This window comes from Rhinolophus hipposideros, assembly GCF_964194185.1.
Source record: "Rhinolophus hipposideros genome assembly, chromosome: X".
Classification (NCBI taxonomy): Eukaryota; Metazoa; Chordata; class Mammalia; order Chiroptera; family Rhinolophidae; genus Rhinolophus; species Rhinolophus hipposideros.
In genome coordinates this window covers 4,215,246-4,237,487 of record NC_138046.1, presented here as the reverse complement: position 1 = coordinate 4,237,487, position 22,242 = coordinate 4,215,246, and the positions used below count along the sequence as shown (strand labels likewise).

The following is a 22,242-nucleotide window of genomic DNA, read 5'->3' as shown; positions in this document are numbered from 1 at the left end:
TTATTGGGGTGATGATTGTTAGTAAAGTTATATAGATTTCAGGTGCATGGGGAGTAAAAGCTAAAATCGGTCAATGGGACTATATCAAACTAAGAAGCTTCTGCACAGCAAAAGAAACCATCGACAAAATAAAGAAGCAACCAACGGAATGGGAGTAGATTTTTGCAAACAACACCTCCGATAAAGGGCTAATATCCTAAATATATAAAAGGAACTCATACAACTCAACAACAAAAAAACAATTCAATTAAAAAGTGGACAGAGGACCTGAATAGACATTTTTCCAAAGAAGACATACAAATGGCCAATAGACATATGAAAAAATGTACAACATCACTAATCATCAGAGAAATGCAAATAAAAACCACAATTAGATATCACCTCACCCCGGTCAGAATGGCTTTCATCAACAAGACAAATAGTAAAAAGTGTTGGAGAGGCTGTGGAGAATAAAGAACCCTCATACACTGTTGGTGGGAATGCAGACTGGTGCTATGGCAGGCAGTGCTTTGGTTCCTCAAAAAATTACAAATAGAATTACCACATGACCCAGCGATCCCTCTCCTGGGTATCTACCCCCAAAATCTGAAAACATTTGTCCGTAAAGATGTGTGTACCCCTATGTTCATTGCAGCATTATTCACGGTGGCCAAGACATGGAAACAAAGTGTCCTTCGATAGGTGATTGGATAAAGAAGATGTGGTACATACACACAATGGAGTACTATTCTGCCATACGAAAAGATGAAATAGGACCATTTGCAACAACGTGGATGGATCTTGAGATTCTCTTCTGATGACATTATAGAAGAAGCGTTACCATCTATGTCCAATTCTTTGTACATTTTCTCCTAGGTCCTATTTTCAAAATCTCAATGATTCACTCCTCTCTGTTTCTATTTCTCTCAATATTTAGTGAACACCTATGAGGGCCAGACATTGTGCTAGTTGTTTTACACACATTATTTCACTTAAATATCCAAGCAGCCAGACATATGGGTTGCTATTTGTATTTTACAGTGAGCTAAATTGAGGTCCAGAGAAGTCAAGTAACTTGCTCCAAGTTCGAGCTAGTAAGAGGCAGCACAGGGATTTGAATACAAAATATGAAACCACAATGCCCCATTTTTTTCTGTACCATACTACACTGGCTCCTTTCTCTGTAGTTTCCACTGGTTCTTTTGTGTGTATCCCATCTCAAAGTTTTGTTCCCTTTATGGGGCTTTTCTAGAGTCAGAAAAGAATTTTGGCTTCTTTAGTGTTCTGGGTCCATCTCTGTGTGACTTCCTAAGGAGAAACCACTCAAGAGTCCTTCCTTGGGAGATACTTTGAGAAGGTGGCGATTAAATAATTGGAATGCAGGCCCATATCTCTCCTCCTCCAATCAGGAATGTTTTCACCCTCAGGAGAGATGACACTGACACCATAGGCATTGTTGAGCCCAGCTCTCCTTGAAGCTGTCACAGATCTCATTAGGTCATTACTGGGACCCAGGCTTGGGTTTCTGTTTCTATATACCTTTCTTTTTTTCTTTTCTTCTCATCTCTTTTTTTCTCCTCCTCCCCACCTCAGTCACATCCTCCTCACCCTCTTCTTCCTCTCCTCCTCCTCCTCCTTATCCTCTTCTTCTGTTCTCTCTTTCTTCTCCATTCCTTCCCCTCCTCTTTTCTACTTCTCTCTCCCCAACCCCATTCTCTCTCTGTCTTTAATCTTGTAAAGAAGCACGTAAGAATTTTGGTAAGTTCTAAACTATAATCATTTTAATAAGTAGCATAATGCTAAGCGAAATAAGTCAGACAGAAAAAGCTGAGAACCATATGATTTCACTGACATGTGGTAAATGAACCAAAAACAACAAAAGAACAAGACAAACAAATGAGAAACAAAAACTCATAGACACAGACAATAGTTTAGTGGTTACCAGAAGGTAAGGGGGGTGGGGGGAGAGAGATGAGGGTAAGGGGGATCAAATATATGGTGATGGAAGGAGAACTGACTCTGGGTGGTGAGCACACAATGGGATTTATAGATGATGTATTACAGAATTGTACACCTGAAATCTGTGTAATTTTACTAACAATTGTCACCCCAATTAAAAAAATTAAATCAGAACAGCACCCAGAAAGAGAGTACAATGCAGGTGTTTGAGCCACAGATTAAATTTCAGTTTTCAAATTTGATCTCAGGTGCCTTTTTTAGGAAGAAAACTCTGAATAATGTGATTAAAGCTCTTTCTTTAAGTGGAGCACTTGATAAATACATAACATTAAGGACAGATCTTCAGTGCTGCACAATAAAAGTTTTAGCAGTAACTTCAGCCTTAATCAGCTCTTCCCACATCCCACGTGATTCCAGGAGAATGCACACCATTCAAACTGCACTTATTTACCAAGTACCTCAGTTTTGCTACAGCTTCACATAGGTTATTTTGAATTCTCATGGCTCTGCAAAGGTGGATGATATGACCCCCATTTTACAAAGGAGGATAAAGATTCAGAGATGTTATACTATTTGCCACGACAAAGCTTTGCAATTGCTGGGCTTCACAACGCAGTCCCTCTGAGTCCTGAGTGTGTGCTCGTGTTACTGCACCATCCTTCTCCAGAGACCACATAGCTAAGAACAAGTGATAGCAGTGTCACAGTCCATGCCTGATAGTCTCTTAATCTCTGGACTGAATATTAATTTATTGAGAGATTATTGAATTCTCCTCCTCATCACGCTCCCCCATAATTTTATATGTATGAAGAAATTAAGGCTCAAAGGAAAGCAGTGACTTGCCCAAAGCCTCACAGTGAGCCACTAGAGTCAAACCATGATCTATGTACACCTCCTTGCCCCATTCCACAATTGTTCTACACTGTTTTATATTATCACTGCTTCATGTGTATTTATTTTATCTCCCACTAGATTGCAAGCTCCTAAAAGGCAAGACTATGACTGCTCTTTCTCCTCCACACACTTCAGTACAGGGCTGGATTCCTGGGCCTTCAGTAGGCATTTGTTAATTGATATTTTTTATTTATTTATTTATTTTTTTGGTCAATAGCAGAGACACTTTCTCTGACCCTATTAGCAGAGTAGCTTCCCTAATTACACCATATGGTGAACAGGCAACCACCTGCTGTGAATGGTGACTCTATAGATTGGGAACTAGAATGTGCTTGGAACAGCCCTTTTTGGCTCATCTCTGAAATACTATGTAATCTAGCCCCCTTTTTTTTTGTAGATGGGGATACGGAAGCCCAGAGAGGGAAAAGGATTTGTCTCAAGGTCCCGGGGAAGTTTATAACAGAGTTGTGACTATTTTAATGTATATAGAAAATAGGCTATACATGCACATGGTACAAAATTTAAAATCATTATTATTTATTACTTGTCTGTTTCCACCCCAAAGATCACCAAACTTGAAGGCAGATTCTTTGACTGCATTATTCTCTGTTGTTTCCCTGGTTTCTGAGAATATTGCCTGGAACATAGTAGGTGTACATTCAAAGATTATTCTTTAACCATCAGAAGATAGTTATTAAACATCTTCTATGTTTGAGCTCAATGATGGGTTCAAATACTTCACTGTGTTAAGGTTTAAACTGCATAGCATAGCATTCAAGGCTGTTCGTGGCCTAGCCACCATCTAACTGTCAGCCTTACCTCCTTCTGCTTTCTGTGCTCTTGAAGCAGGAGGCCTATACGAATAGCTTGGGAAGCTGGCCTGGAAAGGAACACTGCAGGGTTCACTTTAGCAGAGAAGTGTGTGTGTGTGTGTTGCGGGCAAGGAGTAGAGGATGGAGTGTTTGTGACAGGGCAGGGGCCAGTGAAGAAAGCAGCATGGTAGAAAGAGTATCGCCGATAAAGGAAAATAGAAGACAAGACAGACTTGGTAACACTACACAGAGTTCTTCTTTTCTTTTTCTTTTTTTTTAATTTATTGGGGTGACAATTATTAGTGAAATTACATAGATTTCAGGTGTACAATTCTGTATTACATCATCTATAAATCCCATTGTGTGTTCACCACCCAGAGTCAGTTCTCCTTCCATCACCATATATTTGATCCCCCTTACCCTCATCTCCCTCCCCCCACCCCCATAACCCTCTTGTAACCACTAAACTATTGTCACACAGAGCTCTTCTAATGTATCTAATATTTTCCCTTTCCAGCTCACTGTCACATACATTCTCTACCATTTCTTTTGTATAACTCTATGAAGTAGACAATCCCCTTATTTTCATTCTCATGTTTTAGATGAGGAATCAAGGCTCAGACTTGCCTGTGGCCAGTTGGAGCTGGGATTTGACACCTGCTCTTCGGACTGCCAGTCCACTGCTCTCTACATTTTATTTTATGGAGCTTGGGTCAGATTATGGAAGGTAGTGAAAGTGAAAAAGAGGAGTCGGGATTGATTGTTGCTTCTTCTCACTAGAGCTAATTGTAAGGTCAAAAAAAACACAACCATGAATGATCATGAGTCTATAACCACTCGCAAGAAGCCACCCTGTAGAGGATTAGCTGAAGGCCAATCCATGGGACTGGGTGAACTGCCACCTGTCTTTCTGGGTAGGTGGGACAGGTACAGGAATGGTCACATTTTCAGAATCACAGGGACTCTGTTACTTTATACATCCTTTACACAGAAGACTTGTCATTTGGCAGGGTTCAGACTGTGTGCCTAGAGTTGTCTAGCTTGTTCCACAGGCCCAAGAGCAGTATCCTGGGAGAACAAATTGGCTAGGAATCAACAATGCTTGGGATTGGTTTTCAAAGAAGAGAGTCTTTGGTGATTAGGACAGAGGTTCTAGGCTGCCTCAACCCCAGAGAAAGTTATGTCCATAAGATACTTGAGCCTAACTAGGCCTTGGGCTTGTTCCCGTCTATGTAGTGCACTCAGGAAAGAGGCACTTAGCCACTCCTTTCTGTGGGGTCGTGTATTTGTTTTGCAGGGGAAGCCTTTAGAGTCGAGAGAGTTGAGATTGGAGAAACAGGATAGAAATGCACACTGGCTATAGTGCTTCTTGAGATGTACTCTGGTGGACTCTGAGACTCCCGGCAGAAATTAGGAAACTAACAGAAGACTTCTGAACCCTCACTTAGGTTGCTATGGTTCTCTTCATGCCTCCCACATTCCCTTCTAGTTACAGATCAAGGAAACCAAGAGAGAAATGGAAATATGCACCGGGTCACATGATTCAGTGAGACAGGAAAGGTACTCTTCACATCGTCCTCCTTTCTGCTCTGTGCGCTTTTACTCTTCTGCAATGCTGGGCTTGGAAGCATAGTGTCAGGGCCAATGTCAGAAGAGATGCCACATCACCAAGACCCAACATCTACACCACAGGTCATGCAGACCTGGCCTCTGATCCTGCTTCTGCCACTTACTAGCTGGTGACTGTGGATGAGTCCCTCCCCAGAGAAGGCAAGTATTCCTCCTCCTTGACACTTTGAGGAGGCAGTAGGTCAATGTAAACCATACAGGGCAGGTAAGTCAGGAGAGAGGCAAATACAATATTCAGTCGGTTAGTGGTTAAGTGGAAACCATAGGGCAACCTGGATTGAAACTGGGCTCTATGTTTTGGTATCAGTAAGCACTCTGTATCTCAGGTTTCTTCATATGTAAATTGAGGGTACTGGTCTGTACCCCTCCTACTTTGAAGGAAGACTCAGCAAGATAATGAATATGGAAATGATTTTGAAGTAATAAAGCAAATGTGCAGAGAATACAGTGGGCAAGGAGACCCAGGTTTTAATATCATCACTGCCATTGACTCATTGTTTAATCTTGGTGAGGTCCATTCTGTTTTCTGGGTCTCAGTTTCCCCCAACTGCAAAATGAGAGTGTTGGATTAGATGATCACTATCCTTGACTCTTCTGACATTCAACAAGTTTATTATTTGAATAATAATAATAATAATAATAATAGATACCTGAATTTTATTCCTATGTTGACATTCACTCATGATGTGGCCTTAAGCAAGTTTCTACCATCTCTGTGTCTCAATTTCTTAGCCTGTAAAATAGGAGATATGAGGGTTGGACTAAATTAGTAGTTCCCTAAACTTTTCCACAAACCTTGGGGAGTCCTGTAGAGTTTCTCTAAGGGGTACCACAATGCTAAGCCTTCACAGAAGGGTAGAAAGGAGAGGTCCAGCAGGAGTTCTAAGTGTCCTGTGTCTTCTTCTGGCAGATTATGTTCAATTTTATCTGTTTTTTATATATGGGTCCTCTATGTAATGTTTCACCTGTAAAAAAAAAAGGTCCACTGCAAAAGAAAAAAAAAAACTTGAATAGATGAGTTCTAAAGCCTTAAGTATTAAAAGTGGGATTCAATAAAATATGTCATTTGGTACCTCTTTTTTTGTGGTTGTTTTAACAAAACAGTATACTGTGAACATCCTTTCAAGTTAAAAACAAAAAGACATTGACTGCACAGCTTTCCCTTGCATAAATATGGGATAATTTATTTAATCGTTCCCCTAATGTTGAACATTTAAATTTTCCAACATTCCCTGTTTAACTTATGCTATGTTAAACTTCTTTTTTGTGCTTAACTGATTATTTTCTTGTGAAACATTCCAAGAAGTGGAAATACTGGTTAAAGGTTATATATATTTTATTTTTTTGAAAAATTGCAAAATTGCTCTCCAAAAAGTTTATCCTTCCATCAGCAATACCTCTTCGCCAATACTTAGTATTTAACCTTTACCAATCTGACTTGTGAAAATGATGTCTTACTCAATTTGCACTTCTATGATTTTGAGTGAAATGGAAATTGAACAGTTTCATGTTTATTGATCATTTGTGCTTCTTCTTTTAATTGTGCATTCATGTCTGTTCCCCATTTTTCTATTGTATTGTTGATCTGCATTTGTCATGGAAATCGACCACTCATTTTATATTTACTTCATGCCAGTATGTTTTTCTTAGTCTGTGTTTGTCTTTAAATTTTATTATTATGTTTATTTCACGTAGGAAAGTTTAAATGTTTTCTAGTCAAGTCTATCAAAATGTTCTGTTATGTTTTCTTCACTGTCATGCTTTAAAAAGCCCTTTTCTACCTTCAAGAAATTTTAAACTTTAACCTGTATTTTCCAATAATACTTCAATGACTTCCTTTTTTATTTGCTTTTTTCACTGACATCTTTAATCCGTCTGGAATTTATTTTGGTTTCAACCAGTAATTTAACTTTATTGTCTTTTCCAAATGATTAATCATTTGTTCTGATACCATTTAGTGAGTAAATCATCCTTTCTTCACTTATTTAGAATGACGTATTCCATACACAGAGTGTTTCTGGATTTTCTAGCATCTTCCACTGATCAATCTATGCTGGAGTCAGTACCAAACTGTTGTAATTATTATGGCATTATGATACTTAAAATCTGGTAGGAAAAGCCTCATTCCTTTTTTCAAAAATATCCTGGAAATATCACACATTTTATTTCTTCAGATGAACTTGGGATTATTTGGTCAAGATTTTGTTTGTGTTGTTTTAAATATACATTTAATTGGGGAAAAACTGACATCCTTGTAATAGTGCACCTTCCCACCCAGGAACACTGTACATCCTTTTATTTAATCCAGGTCTTCCTTACATATCTCAATAAAGTTTTTTAGTTGTGTTCCTATAGGCCCTGCATTAGTACTCCATTTAGAAAGTATGTTAAGTCCTACATTTTTCAGTCTTCTCTGTAGGTTCATAGTGAAGATGACGACCCAACAACACTCTCCTCATTTGAATGATGCGATGCCATAGATGGTGGGTAACTTCCCGGCCTTACCTCCTCTGCCCCAAATACAATTTTTCAGAATGAACATATTGAAAGAAGCCTAATCAGACACTGACCTCAACTCATACTGTATGGCACCCCCAATGGGGCTGACAGAAAACAATATAAATGGGGTGTCTGTGGAGAAAATATCTAAAGGCTGTCTCATAACGTCTATTCCTGCTAAAGTTTTGAATTATACTTAAGGTTTATGAGGAAGAATAGGACCATAAAGATGCAGAACACCATCAGACAGTCAAGGATTTCAGAGCCAGGTGGCATGCTGAAGACCTCATGCCAGGCTATTATGTGACCATTCTTGGTAGTCAAGGGTTTGGGGCTGTTCCAAGAAGAGCATTATTAAGCATTTAAATGTTCAGGTATCCCCTGTATAACATGGCACTTCTATAACACGGTTTCCCTGTAACATGGTTTGAGATTAGAGAAATCCCTGAACAACATGGAGCGTAATAAGAGCTTTTAAGAGCAAAAAAAATATCGCATTCGAAATTAGGGAAATCCCCCAACAACACGGAGTATAATAAGAGCTTTTAAGAGCAAAAGAGACCTCATTTGAAATTAGGGAACTCCCCAAATAACACGGAACATAATAAAAGCTTTTAAGAGTAAAAGATACCTCATTTGAAATTTTTCATTCGAGCGTGGATGTCGTATCAGATTTGACTGCAGAATTTTAAAATTTATTAGAATTTTAAATCCATTTTGTTCATGGAGTATTAAGTTCAGAGGATGAAGATATCTTGTCAAAAAGAAAATGCCCTTGGTTAACAGTGCTTAGTAGTGATGACGAAGAAAACATTACTTAGTACATGTTAATATGTTATACTTTTGGTGAAAGTTGCTTTAATAAAGATATTTATCTTAATTATAAAAATATAATGGTATGATTTTTTCAATTTTTTGAATCTAACCCTCTTTTTTGTACCAGTTCTTTGTTTCGTATAACACAGATTCACATACACAGCATTTTTTAGGAACCTAATAACCGTGTTATATGGGGGTTACCTGTACAGTGTAGGTCTAGAGTGTAGACTCACGTCCTTCAACACGAGGGAGAATTTTTGTTTTTTGCCAGAGATTTCACAATAACATTTTTTATGAGACAAACTGGGTGTAATGTTTGTAGAATCTGAGAAGGAGGAGGTGGATAGGCATTTGTGTTTCTGTATTATCCAGTCACCTAAGCTATAGCATGGGAACAAAGGATCTTCTAGGACCACCTTGAAGCAGGCCCAGATCCCACTTACACACTTCTTCTGTCAACTAAATACAGAAAAGACATTCACAAGGCCATATTCTTACTAGACAATGAACAAAGACACCTAACACCCTCAGAGTGCTCTGTCTTGAGACTACACCCGCCCCCAGCATATCTCCACTGGATGTAGTGGCCAGATTTTGTGCTGGCTCTTCCACCAGCTCCTTGTGGCTTGGGGAAGGCACATCATTTCAATGCTTTGTGTCCATTTTCATAACTGAGGAGTCAAGCGTCACATTGGGGCATTTTATTAAAAGGCTTTGAGGTGTTTTAGAACTCAAAGATTATGTATTTCTAATTATACCCAATGGGTCCAAGCTGCAAGGAGACAGATACTGAGTTTTCTGGAAGGAAGAGCCTTATAACAGAGTCCAGAGATGGAGCGGGCTGCAACTCAAGAAAAGGTGGGGCAAGCACCCTGCAGGGATGCTACCGAGGGGAATAAAGCCTTGTATGGAGGAGTGGGTGTGGTGTGACTAAAAAGCATCGAATATTCTTCCTAATCTGTGAGATTCATAGCCTTCTGGACTGTGATTTGGAGCAAACCAATAGTGCGATGCCGGGCAGGTCAATTTTATCTTAATGAGCATCATTTTCTTGAGCTACACAATGGGGTTATACTAATCCCTGCCATACTTTGTCTTGATTGTTATTATCCTTTGTAAGCTAATCAAATGGGAAGGATTTTTTACTGTATGTTATTATATTTTATATTATGTTTTAATTGTTATTTTGTTATATGTTGTGTATTTAATGTATAAATATGTGTAATATATGTTATTATGTTATACTTAATTTTCATTCATTGTTATAATTAAGAACCCTGATAACTTCAGCCATATTGGAGAAGTAGAATAAATAGGAAAGAAGTAAGAGCAACCCAGTGATTGTAGATTGGCTATGTCTTATTCGGGGAAGTTGGTACTTCAGGTGGGAGAAGTGGATTGAAAACATCCTTTCAAGGCTGCTTGTTGCATCCCCTGTCTCAGTTCCTAATCCAAACCGTATACATGAGGCACAGTCATATTTTTAGGAGATTCCTTTCATATCCATCTTTGGAAACTTCAACCACTTCTGTCACTATTATGTATCATTTGAACATTTAAAGTTATTATTCTACTTGAAAAGACACATGTGCCATATGTATGTATGTATGTATATATATAGTATATGTATATATGTACATGTATACATATATGAAGATGTTTATATATACATGTATAAAGATAATTCAGAAACCCCGTGTGTACACATAACACACCGGTGCATTCACACATCCATAAATATACACATGTGCGTAAGCATGTTGTTTATGCATATGGTACACGTGGCTTACAATAACAGTGCCTCTCTTACATTGTATTAAAAGCCTTGATTTTTTTTAAGGGGTTTTGAAAACAAACAGGAGACCCAATGACTCCAGTTGTAAGAGACAGTGTTCTAGTAAGTTATTGTCTTAAAAGGAGAGAGTACAGGGATAAGAGACCATTATTTTTTGTTAGTTCTTGCTTAGTGGTAATACTTTGGCCCTTTATATGAAAGATTCTGCAAATATATCTTATTGAGGACCTAATGTGTGCCTGGCCTATACTAGCAGCAAGGAGGCAAAATATTGAGTGAAATAGATGTTTTTGAGTGGAACTCCATTTCTTTCTTTGAACAACTGTGCTCCTGAAGATCTCTGGGTCTCAGCATGTATGTGTGTGTGTCTGTGTATGTATGTTTCTTTGTACCTGTGACAACTGCAGGTATACGTGACAGTGATCATTTTTCTTCAGAGAGGACTTCCTTTCACTTGCCGTGATCCACCTCACAAAGAACGGGCCTTTTCTCTGATTTTTATAACCTGCAGGACTGCGGGTATGATCACGAGCAATTTAAAAACAACTAGAAACCGCATGGAGTTCTCTTTTATAGAAGTTTACCTGTATACGTATTATGAATACTCAGCATCTTATTAGGTTGAGTATGATCCTATGCATAATTACAGCCATCAGGAGGAGGAAACATTACCCGAGCCCAAATCTCTGCTTTGCCATGCTAAAGGAGTGACAATTTTCACCATGGATCGTTTTCTCTGGGGCATTCTTGGCTTTTAGTAAAGATAGGGCATCTTATGTCTTAAAAAAGGAGGGACCATCAGGACCTGAATCATTCATCCCTATGAAAACCAAACAACATAGCATCAAATAAAACCACCCTGGTTTAATAGTTTGATTCTGTGTGATTAAACTGTTTGGGCCATCTCTGGCCACCTCTTTCATCTGGTGGGATATACCTTCACACCCTTTCTGTCTACAAATACTCAAGGAGGGAGTCTACAGAAATATATTAACAGAGCTGTCTACTCTTTGTTCTTCCAGGGAAACAGAAGTACCTGTGTGCCAGCAGAAATGATTGCACCATCGATAAATTCCGAAGGAAAAATTGTCCATCTTGTCGCCTCCGGAAATGCTATGAAGCAGGGATGACTCTGGGAGGTATGATACTTTTATTCCTCCTTCTCCTCCTCCCTCTCTCTCGCTCATTCTCTCGTTCTCTCTTTAAATCAGCTTTTCCTCTTTGATGCTTCCAAGGAGGCCAGCCATGCCCCAGATACAGGCTCACCCCTTCATATCCAGTGTGGCCTTCAGCCAGCCAGTTGGTACCTTTCTTTATCCTTAACCATGCCACACCCTACTCTGTGGCTCAGCATAGGAGCAGGAGGTGTGAAGCAGGGATCAGGACCTATTAGAGGTTGAGTGAGTATGGATTGCACTCTGAGGGGATCTCCAGGGCACATAGTGGTACTGGTTTTATGCTGTTAAATGGTGGCTCAGGTGAGACAACTAAGGAATCCAGAACAATCACAGGTACAGGATGACCCAATCACAGGTTGGTCTTGAACACCCAAGAATATCTCTCAGTTAAATGGTGCCTGCATTGTAGGGTTGACTATCTGAATGAGAAACTGGTTCTCTTTGGAATCTATAACTAGGCTGCCAAGCAGAACCAATTTCCTATCCCACATCTCCCAGGGATGAGCAGGCCTTTTAATCATTTCCTTTTCTTTGTAGATCTATTGATCATTTCCAGAAGCATTTTTTGGTAGCACGGTAGCTTGACAGAGGTGAGATCCAGCTCTTTTAAGGGCACCCCCCATTGTAAGACTCTCTGTTCCCTCACCTCTGTCCACCAGGAGCACTGTCACCATTCCAGAAAGGTGTGGCTGATGCTTATATTCCCCTCCAGAAAAATTCCTCATTTCTTCATGTTTACATTTGCTCAGTGCCAGAGTCCTCTCTGATGCCTGCCACTTCCAAAAAGATGCACCTTTCAGGAGAAAAGCAAGCTCATTAGTCTAGTTAGATTTGGAAATGGAACCTGAGGAAAAACAAGCCTGTTTCTGAATGCCTAAAACTGTAACCTCACACCTGATTACTCATTATCAGCCTGGAAAACCCAAACACCTAGAATTCTGCCCTCTCCAGTGCCTCTCTCAAGGTTAACTTAGAGCATTTGTCCATCTCTGGCTTTCTGTAAGGTGTTCAATACCTTGTCTGCCTATGTGCATATTTATAATAACCAACTTGTTTTCTAACCACATGTGAGTCTTCATGTGGATAACTGTACCCTCCCCTTCTCACAGCCCAGTAATAGTCTTTAAACAGACCAAAGCACTACAAATAAATTGACCTGGGATCAATTTGAGATGGTTCCAAGAGAAGCATCTCAAGTAGTGTCTAGCATTCCCAGACATCACAGGCAGATACTCCGTGAGTGCTTTTCCAGGCAGCCACATCAAATGAAACTCAAATATCTGAAAAAAAATCAATCTTATTCGTGTTTGCTTGGCATACTTCAGATAAAACCTACAATTGTTGTCCACAATTGTAGTGGGGAGGAAGAAATAAGACTGGGGTGGGGAGTGCAGAAGGAAAGCTAGAGGGATTGACAAGAGGAAGTTTTCTCCATATGGATGTTATGGCCCCATCGTGACGGTTCTGGTACACTCAGCTCTCAATTATTTAGCTCTCTGTGAATTATGTGTAAGAGATGAGGGGATCACAGGCAGAGAACTCCTTGGTTTTCCATCTGCTGATATAAAGTGCATGCCCACTTTGATGCAGGTAAAGCTTAATGTAACAAAGGTCCTCATAACATTTGGGTCCAGATCTAACCATTAGTTTCATGTCTCAGCCAGCCAACATCCTGCATTCTAATGCAGTCTGTGACATGATGACAGTGAATCCCTGGGAAAAGGGGTCTGTGTATAGTAGATAATTTCACGACTGCATATAACAGATGGACATAAATCTGTAAATTAATTTCTTGTTGAGGAGTGGTATGATAAGTTTTCAAATTGACTTACTGGGTAGAGTGCTCAACTTTGGACTTTGTCAACACAATGAAAAGAAGCTGGAAAATGCTGTCATTGACTTTGGTTTCAGTTCCATTTCTATGATATTTACTGTGTGTCTGCTATGTACAAGGTACCATGTTAGGCAATAGAGCTTCAGGCTGCTAAACTTCAAGAAACGTTCACAAGATACAAGGAATCCTGATGTTATGTAAATGGTCTTGTCTTTTGACCTAGGTTAAAGGCTCAGCTCCATTATTCACTGTCTCCCCTCTAAGCCTCAATTTCTTCATCTATAATTTTAGAGCTATCACTCTCACAGAGCTATAATGGGGATCAGATGACATGATAATGTGAACATCCTTGGTAAATGATAAAGTGCTAGACAAAGGTCAGGGTTTATTATGACAGTGAGGTTACTAGTAACTTAGCTTGTAAGGCTGTTTACAGCACTTCCCAGTTGGCTTTTACTCTGAGTTATTTGCCACGCCGTATAATACTTAACAGCTCCAACAGAGCATCTCCAGAAATCACTCTTGATCACCTTAAACCAAAAGTGCCATCAAGATCCTTTCAGAAGACGATTCTAGTAATTAAACTAATCCTATATTTTGTTCAAGTACCATGTCATTAAGAACCCAAATGTTTACCCTCTTAGACAACATTGTTTGAAAAACAAACCTTTCCATTTTGCTAACCTTATTTCTACATTCCTTGCTTTTCTGCTGCAAACCCATATTAAGTTGACTGTTAACTTTCAAATTCAGTGTATACCACACCTTTATTCAAACAATCAAAAAAAGAAAGACAGCATCAATACAGAGTGGCCTTCTAAATACTTTAGCAATAAACTTCCCTTTTCATAAGATCTGGGTTCAGCATAAACATTTTGATCACCTTGAAGGAGATTTCATATAATTTTGTTTTATTTTTCCCATTACTCAACTCAAAATTGTATAACATATTCCAAAATGGCAGCTATGAATGTGGCCTTGGGTAAGTCCCTTCTCCCCTGTCAGGCTTTTTTCCCATCATAAAATTGGGATAGTGGACTTCACCAAGGATGTCTCTGGCACTACCATTTTGTGATTTTATGTCTAAAATGACAGAGAAAGGATTGTAAGTATGAGCTCTTTTTTTGGATTGTCTCTCCACTGCTTCCAGAAATACAGAGAGTCTAGACTTGAGTACTTTGACCTTCATAGTAATTTTCGCTACGTCAAGTCGCACCTAAGTAAGATATATTGTTTGTCTAAAAGTAGATTATATAGATAGATTATTGAGGGGGTGGAGGGCAGAAGGCCTGTCTTTGTATCTTAGAGAAGTTGGCACTCTACAGCTGATGGATGACTGCTTGGTCTAGAAGCTTCACGATCTCTAATCTTGCTTTCTCTATAGTGTTCCATCTACTGTTTGGTGATGAGATCTCCTCAACTCAGAGATACTTAAAACACATAGCCTATTCCTTTGTGGGTCTAGGCCTATCTACCTGTGCACTGCTTCTATTCTTATCAGCTCTTGGTGTTTCTGAAAGGATCCTAGAGGTGGTTGGATTCTCGGGGTGGTTCCCTGAAAGACTACTTCCAGGCTTTCAGCTGCCCATCTATGACAAGGATAGGCCTTGCTCTGTACATGGTTCATTTCAGGTTGCTTTTGAAAAATCATGTATTGTGAATTGCTTCAAAAATCTAAACCCCTTGCCTACTTTTCATTTGAGAAAATAGTTATAAATGTAACTGTCCAGAGAAGTACCTTCTCTCTGCTGAATTAGCTGTGGTTTCTTTCACAGCCTATAATTAGAATAAATGCACAGTCATCTCTCACTTTTCTCTGCACTTCCCAAGGATGTGCTCTCAGTGTGCAAGATTGAATGAGAAAGAATTACCCTTACCTGCCATCTTCTCCCTGACCCTTGTTGCCTCCTCATTTTCCCTCCTATCCCTCTCCAAACATTATTTTTGTGTGTATCTTGCAACTACTGAGTTCTCAGCCTTTAATAAATGGCATTGATCCCTGTTGCTCCCTTCTCTATTGGACCATGGTAGATTGTAGACCTTTCAAGAATTTCAGGTAGCAGCCAAACCCCAAAAGAAGAGAAGAAACATGGAGTCCCAGAACAAGTGAGAATCTGAGATGTGCACATTTTTTTTTTTAGAGGTTACTCTATAATATTTGAGAAGTGTGTTTTCTACTAGGAGACTCAACTCCACATCTGAGATTTAATGCAATCCTCATCAAAATCCCAATGGTATTTTTTAAAGGGATAGAACAAAAAAATCGACAGATTTGTATGGAATCACAAAAGACCCCAAATAGCCAAAGCAATCCAAAGAATAAAGAACAAGGCTGGAGGTATCACACTCCATGACTTCAATTTATACTACAAGGCAACAATAATCCAAACAGCATGGTATTGGCAGAAAAACACACAGAGACCAATGGAATAGAATTGAGAACCCAGAAATAAACCCACATTACATGGGCAGATAATTTTTGACAAAGGAGCCAAAAACATGCAATGGAGGGAAAAAAGCCTCTTTAATAAATGCTGCTGGGAGAATTGGAAAACCACATGAAAAAGAATGAAGCTAGACTGCTGTCTGTCACCATATACCAAAATTAATTCAAAATGGATCAAAGACTAAACATAAGACCTGAAACAATAAACTGCATAGAAGAAAACATAGGTACTAAATTTATGGACCTTGGGTTCAAAGAGCACTTCATAATTTTGTCCTAAAAGCCATGAGAAGTGAAAGCAAAAATAAGTGAATGGGACTATAAGAAACTAAAAAGCTTCTGTGCAGCAAAAGAAACCATCAACAAAACAAAGATGCAACCAGCTGAATGGGATAAGATTTTTGCAAACAATGCCTCCAATAAAGGGCTAATATCTAAAATATATAAAGAATTCATACACTTCAACAAAAACAAAAAATAATCCAATTGAAAAAATGGGCAGAGGACAGGAAAAGAAACTTTTCCCAAGAAGACATTCAAACGGCCAACAGATATATGAAAAAATGCTCAACTTCACTAGCTATTAGGGAAATGCAAGTTAAAACCACAATGAGGTATCACCTCATGCCTGTTAGAATGGCTATCATCAACAAGACAAATAGTAACAAGTGTTGGAGAGGCTGTGGAGAAAAAGGAACCGTCATGCACTGCTGGTGGGAATGCAGATTGGTGCAGCTGCTATGGAAGGCAGTGTGGAGATTACTCAAAAATTCAGAATAAAATTACCATATGACCCAGCAATGTCTCTTCTGGGTATCTACCCCAAGAACCTGAAAACATTTATCTGTGAAGATATATGTACTCCAATGTTCATTGCAGCATTATTTATGGTGGCCAAGAGATGGAAACAGCCAGTGTCCTTTGATAGATGATTGGATAAAGAAGATGTGGTATATATACACAATGGAATACTACTCTGCCATAAGAAAAGATGAAATAGTGCCATTTGCAACATGGATAGATCTTGAGATTATTATGCTAAGCGAAATCAGACAGAAAAAGTCGAAAATCATATGATTTCACCAATATGTGGTACATAAAACTGAAAACAAGAAAAGAACAAGACAAATGAAGACACAAAAACTCATAGACACAGACAACAGTTTAGTGGTTACCAGAGTGTAAAGGGGGAGGAGGGATGTTAGAAGTTGGTAAAGGGGATCCAATATATGGTGGTGGATGGAGAACTGACTCTGGGTGTTGAACACATAATGCAATATATAGATAATGTATTATAGAATTGTACACTTGAAACGTATATAATGTTACTAACCCATGTCATCCTCATAAATTGAATTAAAAAAAAAACCTTAACAGATCTGCAAGTTTTAACAACCTCCATGATTCTCTATTTGGGAGGATGTATCAGAGAGTCCTGGACATGGTCTGATATTGTCATGGACATTATGAATATCCTTGTGGTTTCCAGTGTTGAAGACAGTTTTGATGCCGGCTCTTTCATCATTCCCCATGCTCAATGGAAGCCCAGCACTGCTGCTTCTGGATCACGTGTCTTGTGTGCAAGAGTGTGACCCCAATGCTAAAGTACTGTTCATGAAATGGTTCTTCAGGAGACAAGTTTTACAGCACTTATTCACCCATCAATCTATCCATCCATCCTTCCAACCAACCAACTGGCTAAGTGCTTCCATGTTTGCACCTATTAATTCCTCTTTTTATCCATTTAACAAATATTGATTGAATGCCAACGATGCGCCAGACACTAGTGTAGGCATTTTGATGGAGCACAGATGAATAAAATTAAACAAGGGGAAATAGACAGTGATAATGAATATACCTGTTCTGTATCTGCTTACAGTGTTGCCTTTGGAACTGGTTCCTTGGTTCTCTGATTCACCCTTGATCAAAGCTCGAAATCGGTCCATGACCTAGACCACCATCCTCCCATTGGTTACATACATCATGGGTAACACATCATAGGGGAAAAGGTATACTCCTCTGTAATTGTAGTTATCACATCAAATTGTGTGTGGAGAGACCAGAGACTGTATCTCTTAATCCCTCCAAACCAAATTATCTGAGACAGCACATATATGTTGTAGTCTGTCTCTGAGAGTGTGCTTTTAGAGAACTATGGTTAGAGGTAAGTAATTTTTTCTTATCATCAAAATTGATGATACTCCATACCATGTACGTGAATGACTATCTCACTTGTAATATTTCTACTTAGTCCTTGAATTTTAAAATGAAATACCAGCAGAGAGATTTTATTGTTGTTTACTTTTGCTGTGAATGCTCCAAAATCCCTCAGTTGCTCTTAAAAGAGTGAGATGATGTCATAGGCAACATTTTTCGAAGGTAGTAGGCAGAAAGCTAAGACTACGCAGCACACAATAGTCTGATATACAAAAGCAAGTATTTTCCAAATATAAGAATTCAGGGGAAAAATTTTAATTTGTATTGGTAACATAACTGCTTCTTTGCAAACATTTGACTTTTTTTTTAAATTAAATTTATTGGGGTGACAATTGTTAGTAAATTTACACAGATTTCAGGTGTACAATTCTGTATTACATCGTCTATAAATCCCATTGTGTGTTCACAGACATTTGACTTTTGATTTAAGAAGAGTGCCATCTGTAGTTACAAATTGTAGGATGTATTCTTTAAGATCACAAAAGTGTTTAAAACATTTTCTTGTTGTACTGAACTTATACATAGACAGTTTACCTGAGCAAGATGCTTTTATAGAGACTTCTGCACATCCTTTGAGATTATGTGTGTATGCAGTAGGACTAAGGGGGGAAATACAAAGTCATCCAGAAATACACAGCCATCAGGTTGTTTAGTATTGATAATATTTCCATGACAAAATATACCTAAGAAGTAAACTGGAAATGGCAACACTACCCTGGATCACCTCTTTTGGAATCAGGTTCCATTTTCCTCAGTCCAGTTAATCCTTGCTACACTTTTTAGACCTCTTAAGCCAAGCCTAGAAGTGTCTTTCTTTTTCCTGTTTAATACCCCCATTGGAGCAATGGTTCTGTGGCTGAAGTGAAAAATTGATTGTTGAGGGACATTTTAGCCTTCTAGCAGTTAGCAATTAAAAAAAAAAAAAATATATATATATATATATATGCACCAATCCTGAAGAAACCACCTGCAGAAAACTTGGACTGGCATTTGGAACTAAGAAGAAAATCTGGATCTTGGCCAAGACAAAAGGTCTCCAGCCCAGGCCTGCACAGTGAGGTATGTCATTCTGGCCACAATAAAACTGAAAGAGACTGAGGACTCTCCCCATGGTGGAAAATGAGGCATGGAAGCTTTGATTAGTGAGCTGTTAGGTACACAGACATTAATTTTGAAGCATTCCCATCTCCAAGCTGAGTAATAACGCTTGTAATATAATGGGATTGTTTGGCTGCTGCAAGAAATTCAGAAGACCGAATAGGGAGTCTTTGTTGGGTTCTGAGTGGCTGTAATGAGACTGTTAAATTCCACCTCCCTTTTCTCCCTCCACATCCTCCCTCTACCCCCCTAATTCTCAGTCACTTTGTACAGAGAGGCTCACACAAACACATATATATGATCTTTAGTATATTTGTCAATAAAGCTTAAAAGAAGGGGGAAAAAACTGCAAGTAGTTTTCCATACCTCATCTCACCTCTGTCTTACAGGTTGGTAGGAAAAGAGAAAAGGAAACCCCCAGTCCAAAATGGCAGCCATCCCATCTCCCCAGTTTTGCACGCTGCCTCCTATGTCAGAAGACCTGACTCAGGTATCTGATTATTAGGCCTGCTAGGTGCAAGCCCATCTTTAAGTTGCTACATTCAACAGTGTCTGTTTTTCACATTAGAAAAATTCCAAACTGGCAACTGCAAACATCTCAGAATGACCAGACACTGAAGAAAGGCTGATCTGCCTCATTCAGAATGAGACTTCTAGAGGCTAGTGGATAGCCCAGAAACACCTAGAATCTGAACCTTAGGTGCTTAAGCCCTTGCTCCTGCACACAGACTCTGACGTTGGGGCTGGAGGCTGCTCTCTTACATGACGACCGTCCGCCATGGGGCTGGTGGTATTTCCCTACCTCACAGGAAGTAGTAGCAGCTACCATCTATGGAGTTGTGTTGTGATTGTTGTTTCCTACAATATCACTGGGCCTTAGCACAGTGCTTTTTGATTATTGCTGATTGTGTGTGATGGCAGCCAGACACTGACTCAGGTTGCTTGCTTTGCACAGTGGACTGCCAGGGAGAATCTTTGCTGATGAGACTCAAAGTGCTACCTTGAACAAGCAGCCAGTGTGCCTGTCTGAGGTTCCCGTGGCCATTTTCACTTGGATATTATGCAATTCGTGAGTTTCCCCTTACCTCCATGCCTCTGGAATGGTGCCAATGCCCTAGATCTTAACCTCAGGCCTCATCACTGAGCTGAAGGTGGTAGCCAGCCCACAAAAGTTCAGTAAACAAGGACCTGATTTCTGTCTCTCCTGGAAGAGCTGCCACAAGAAGCCCCTCTTCAAACAGACCAGAAGACTAGAGTCAGACAGTTTGTTTTCTCCCTGTACCCAAAGTCAAGGCGACTCTATTTCAGGAACACACACACACTTGAACCTTTCATAAACAGTGAGGAAGGAAAAATATAAGAACCAGTGTCTACTTTTCTTGTTTCCTATTAAAGTTAGGATGATGGTGAAAAGGGGATCAGACTTTATCTCTCACCTGTAGCATTAGTGCCCCCACACTCCCCCACTGCTCACTCCATCATCTGCTTGCCTCTCCATTAGGTATAAGGCCTTGAATTTCTCCCCAGCCAGCCTCAAACTTCGCAATTGATGTAAGAGGACAGGCACTTAAGAGTTTCTATTATCTTGCTATGCTGTCTCTGCCCCAGAGCCTCCATACTGAAAGCAGTTTTCCTCTGGTGGATCTGGGCTCTTTGGGGCAGACAAATACGAGAATCAGAAGCACACTTCCTGTCTTCCTGCCTGCATTTTCCACTCTCTTCCTTTTCCAGTCACCACCTACACACACACACACACACACACACACACACGCACACATGCACACACACAAGCACACGCACACGCACACGCACACGCTCACATGCACATACACGCACAGTTCTTTCTCCTTCCTCTGACTAAGCAACATTCTGGAGAAAAGCCAAGGAAGGACTTTAGGAGGGAGGGGACTTTCCCCCTCCTGGGGGCGGAATTTTAATCTCCACACCACCAAGAGGTTCCCTGATGTGAACTGAAAAGCTACTGTGGTTTATTTTTTAACTGCTTTCTATTTGTTTGAACATTCCATATTTCTGATAGTGAATTTTCCTTTAATAAGACCATTAATACACCAGTGGTATTTTTTTTTTACGTACAACAGACTGACAGAATTAATGCTGTTAACATTGGGCCTTTTTATCTTCTCCTTTTTTCTTTCTTTTTTTTTTTTTCCCCTCTCGTTTGCTTTCCAGGTCATCCTGACCTGTTCAGCTTAGACTGTTTCACATTTGTTTTTAATGTCAGTTTAAATGTAATTGTAAAAGCATGTATGCTCTAAATTGTGTGGTTATTTTTTCCAGTGGAAAAGCCTGGTATGTGAAAGCATTTCCAAGCTTCTTGGTAATGACCTTGTGCCCCTCACCCAGGATGGTATCTGGACAGTGAGCTCCGTTCTTCTGGCTCAGTAGTCAGAGAGAGGAGACGTGGAGATATTTTCTGCCAGATCCTGTGCTTTGGCAAGGATATGGAGCATTGCATATCATTCTATTATTAATTACATTTACTCCTCCATGAACTAAAAACCATTAGACTAAATAGTCCAACATAAACCTTGAAAGATAAAATTTGATATTCTTTTCCCTGGCTATTCCTCCGACTCCAAATTGGGATGGGGAGGAGAATGGGGTGTAGGTGGAAGGACCTAAGAGCCCTCTTGCCTGAGAGAATTTGATCTATATTTATTAGTGTGCGCTTACACTTGGACGCCCCCCTACTAATCTCTCACTCCATGAGTGCCAAGTACTGGCTCTCTCTTCCCAGTCTTTTGTCCCTGTTCTAGTTCTTCACCACTCATCTCCAACTAAGCCTTTTGTCCATTAACATGCTACTCGACCTGATGAAATGGAAAGAATACCACCCTAGCAGTCAGGATGCCTGGCTCTAGCTCCTGCCCGGCTACTACCCAGCTGTGTGACGTTGGTCTAGACTTAGCTTTGGCCTTCAGTCTACTCATCTTTCAAAGAAGGATTGGTTTGGATGGGAGAGCAGGGACATTCGAGAGTTGGGGCCTTCAAACATTTCCTTGGCAACGTAAACTTTTCTTCAAACGATATCTGACATGGATATCACTGCTCTGCTTTGGAAG

At 39.7% G+C, this 22,242-nt stretch overlaps 1 protein-coding gene across 2 annotated transcripts in view; it reads left to right on the top strand.

Annotated features, from left to right (window-relative positions):
* AR (androgen receptor) overlaps positions 1 to 22,242 on the top strand; it is a gene marked incomplete at its 5' end in the record, with an annotated part of 181,457 nt that overhangs the window by 136,559 nt on the left and 22,656 nt on the right. For both annotated transcript variants that reach the window (XM_081041939.1, XM_081041938.1), the window contains one exon: positions 11,409 to 11,525. In XM_081041939.1, coding sequence (XP_080898065.1) covers positions 11,409 to 11,525 — 117 coding nt within the window. The remainder of the gene's footprint in view (positions 1 to 11,408; positions 11,526 to 22,242) is intronic.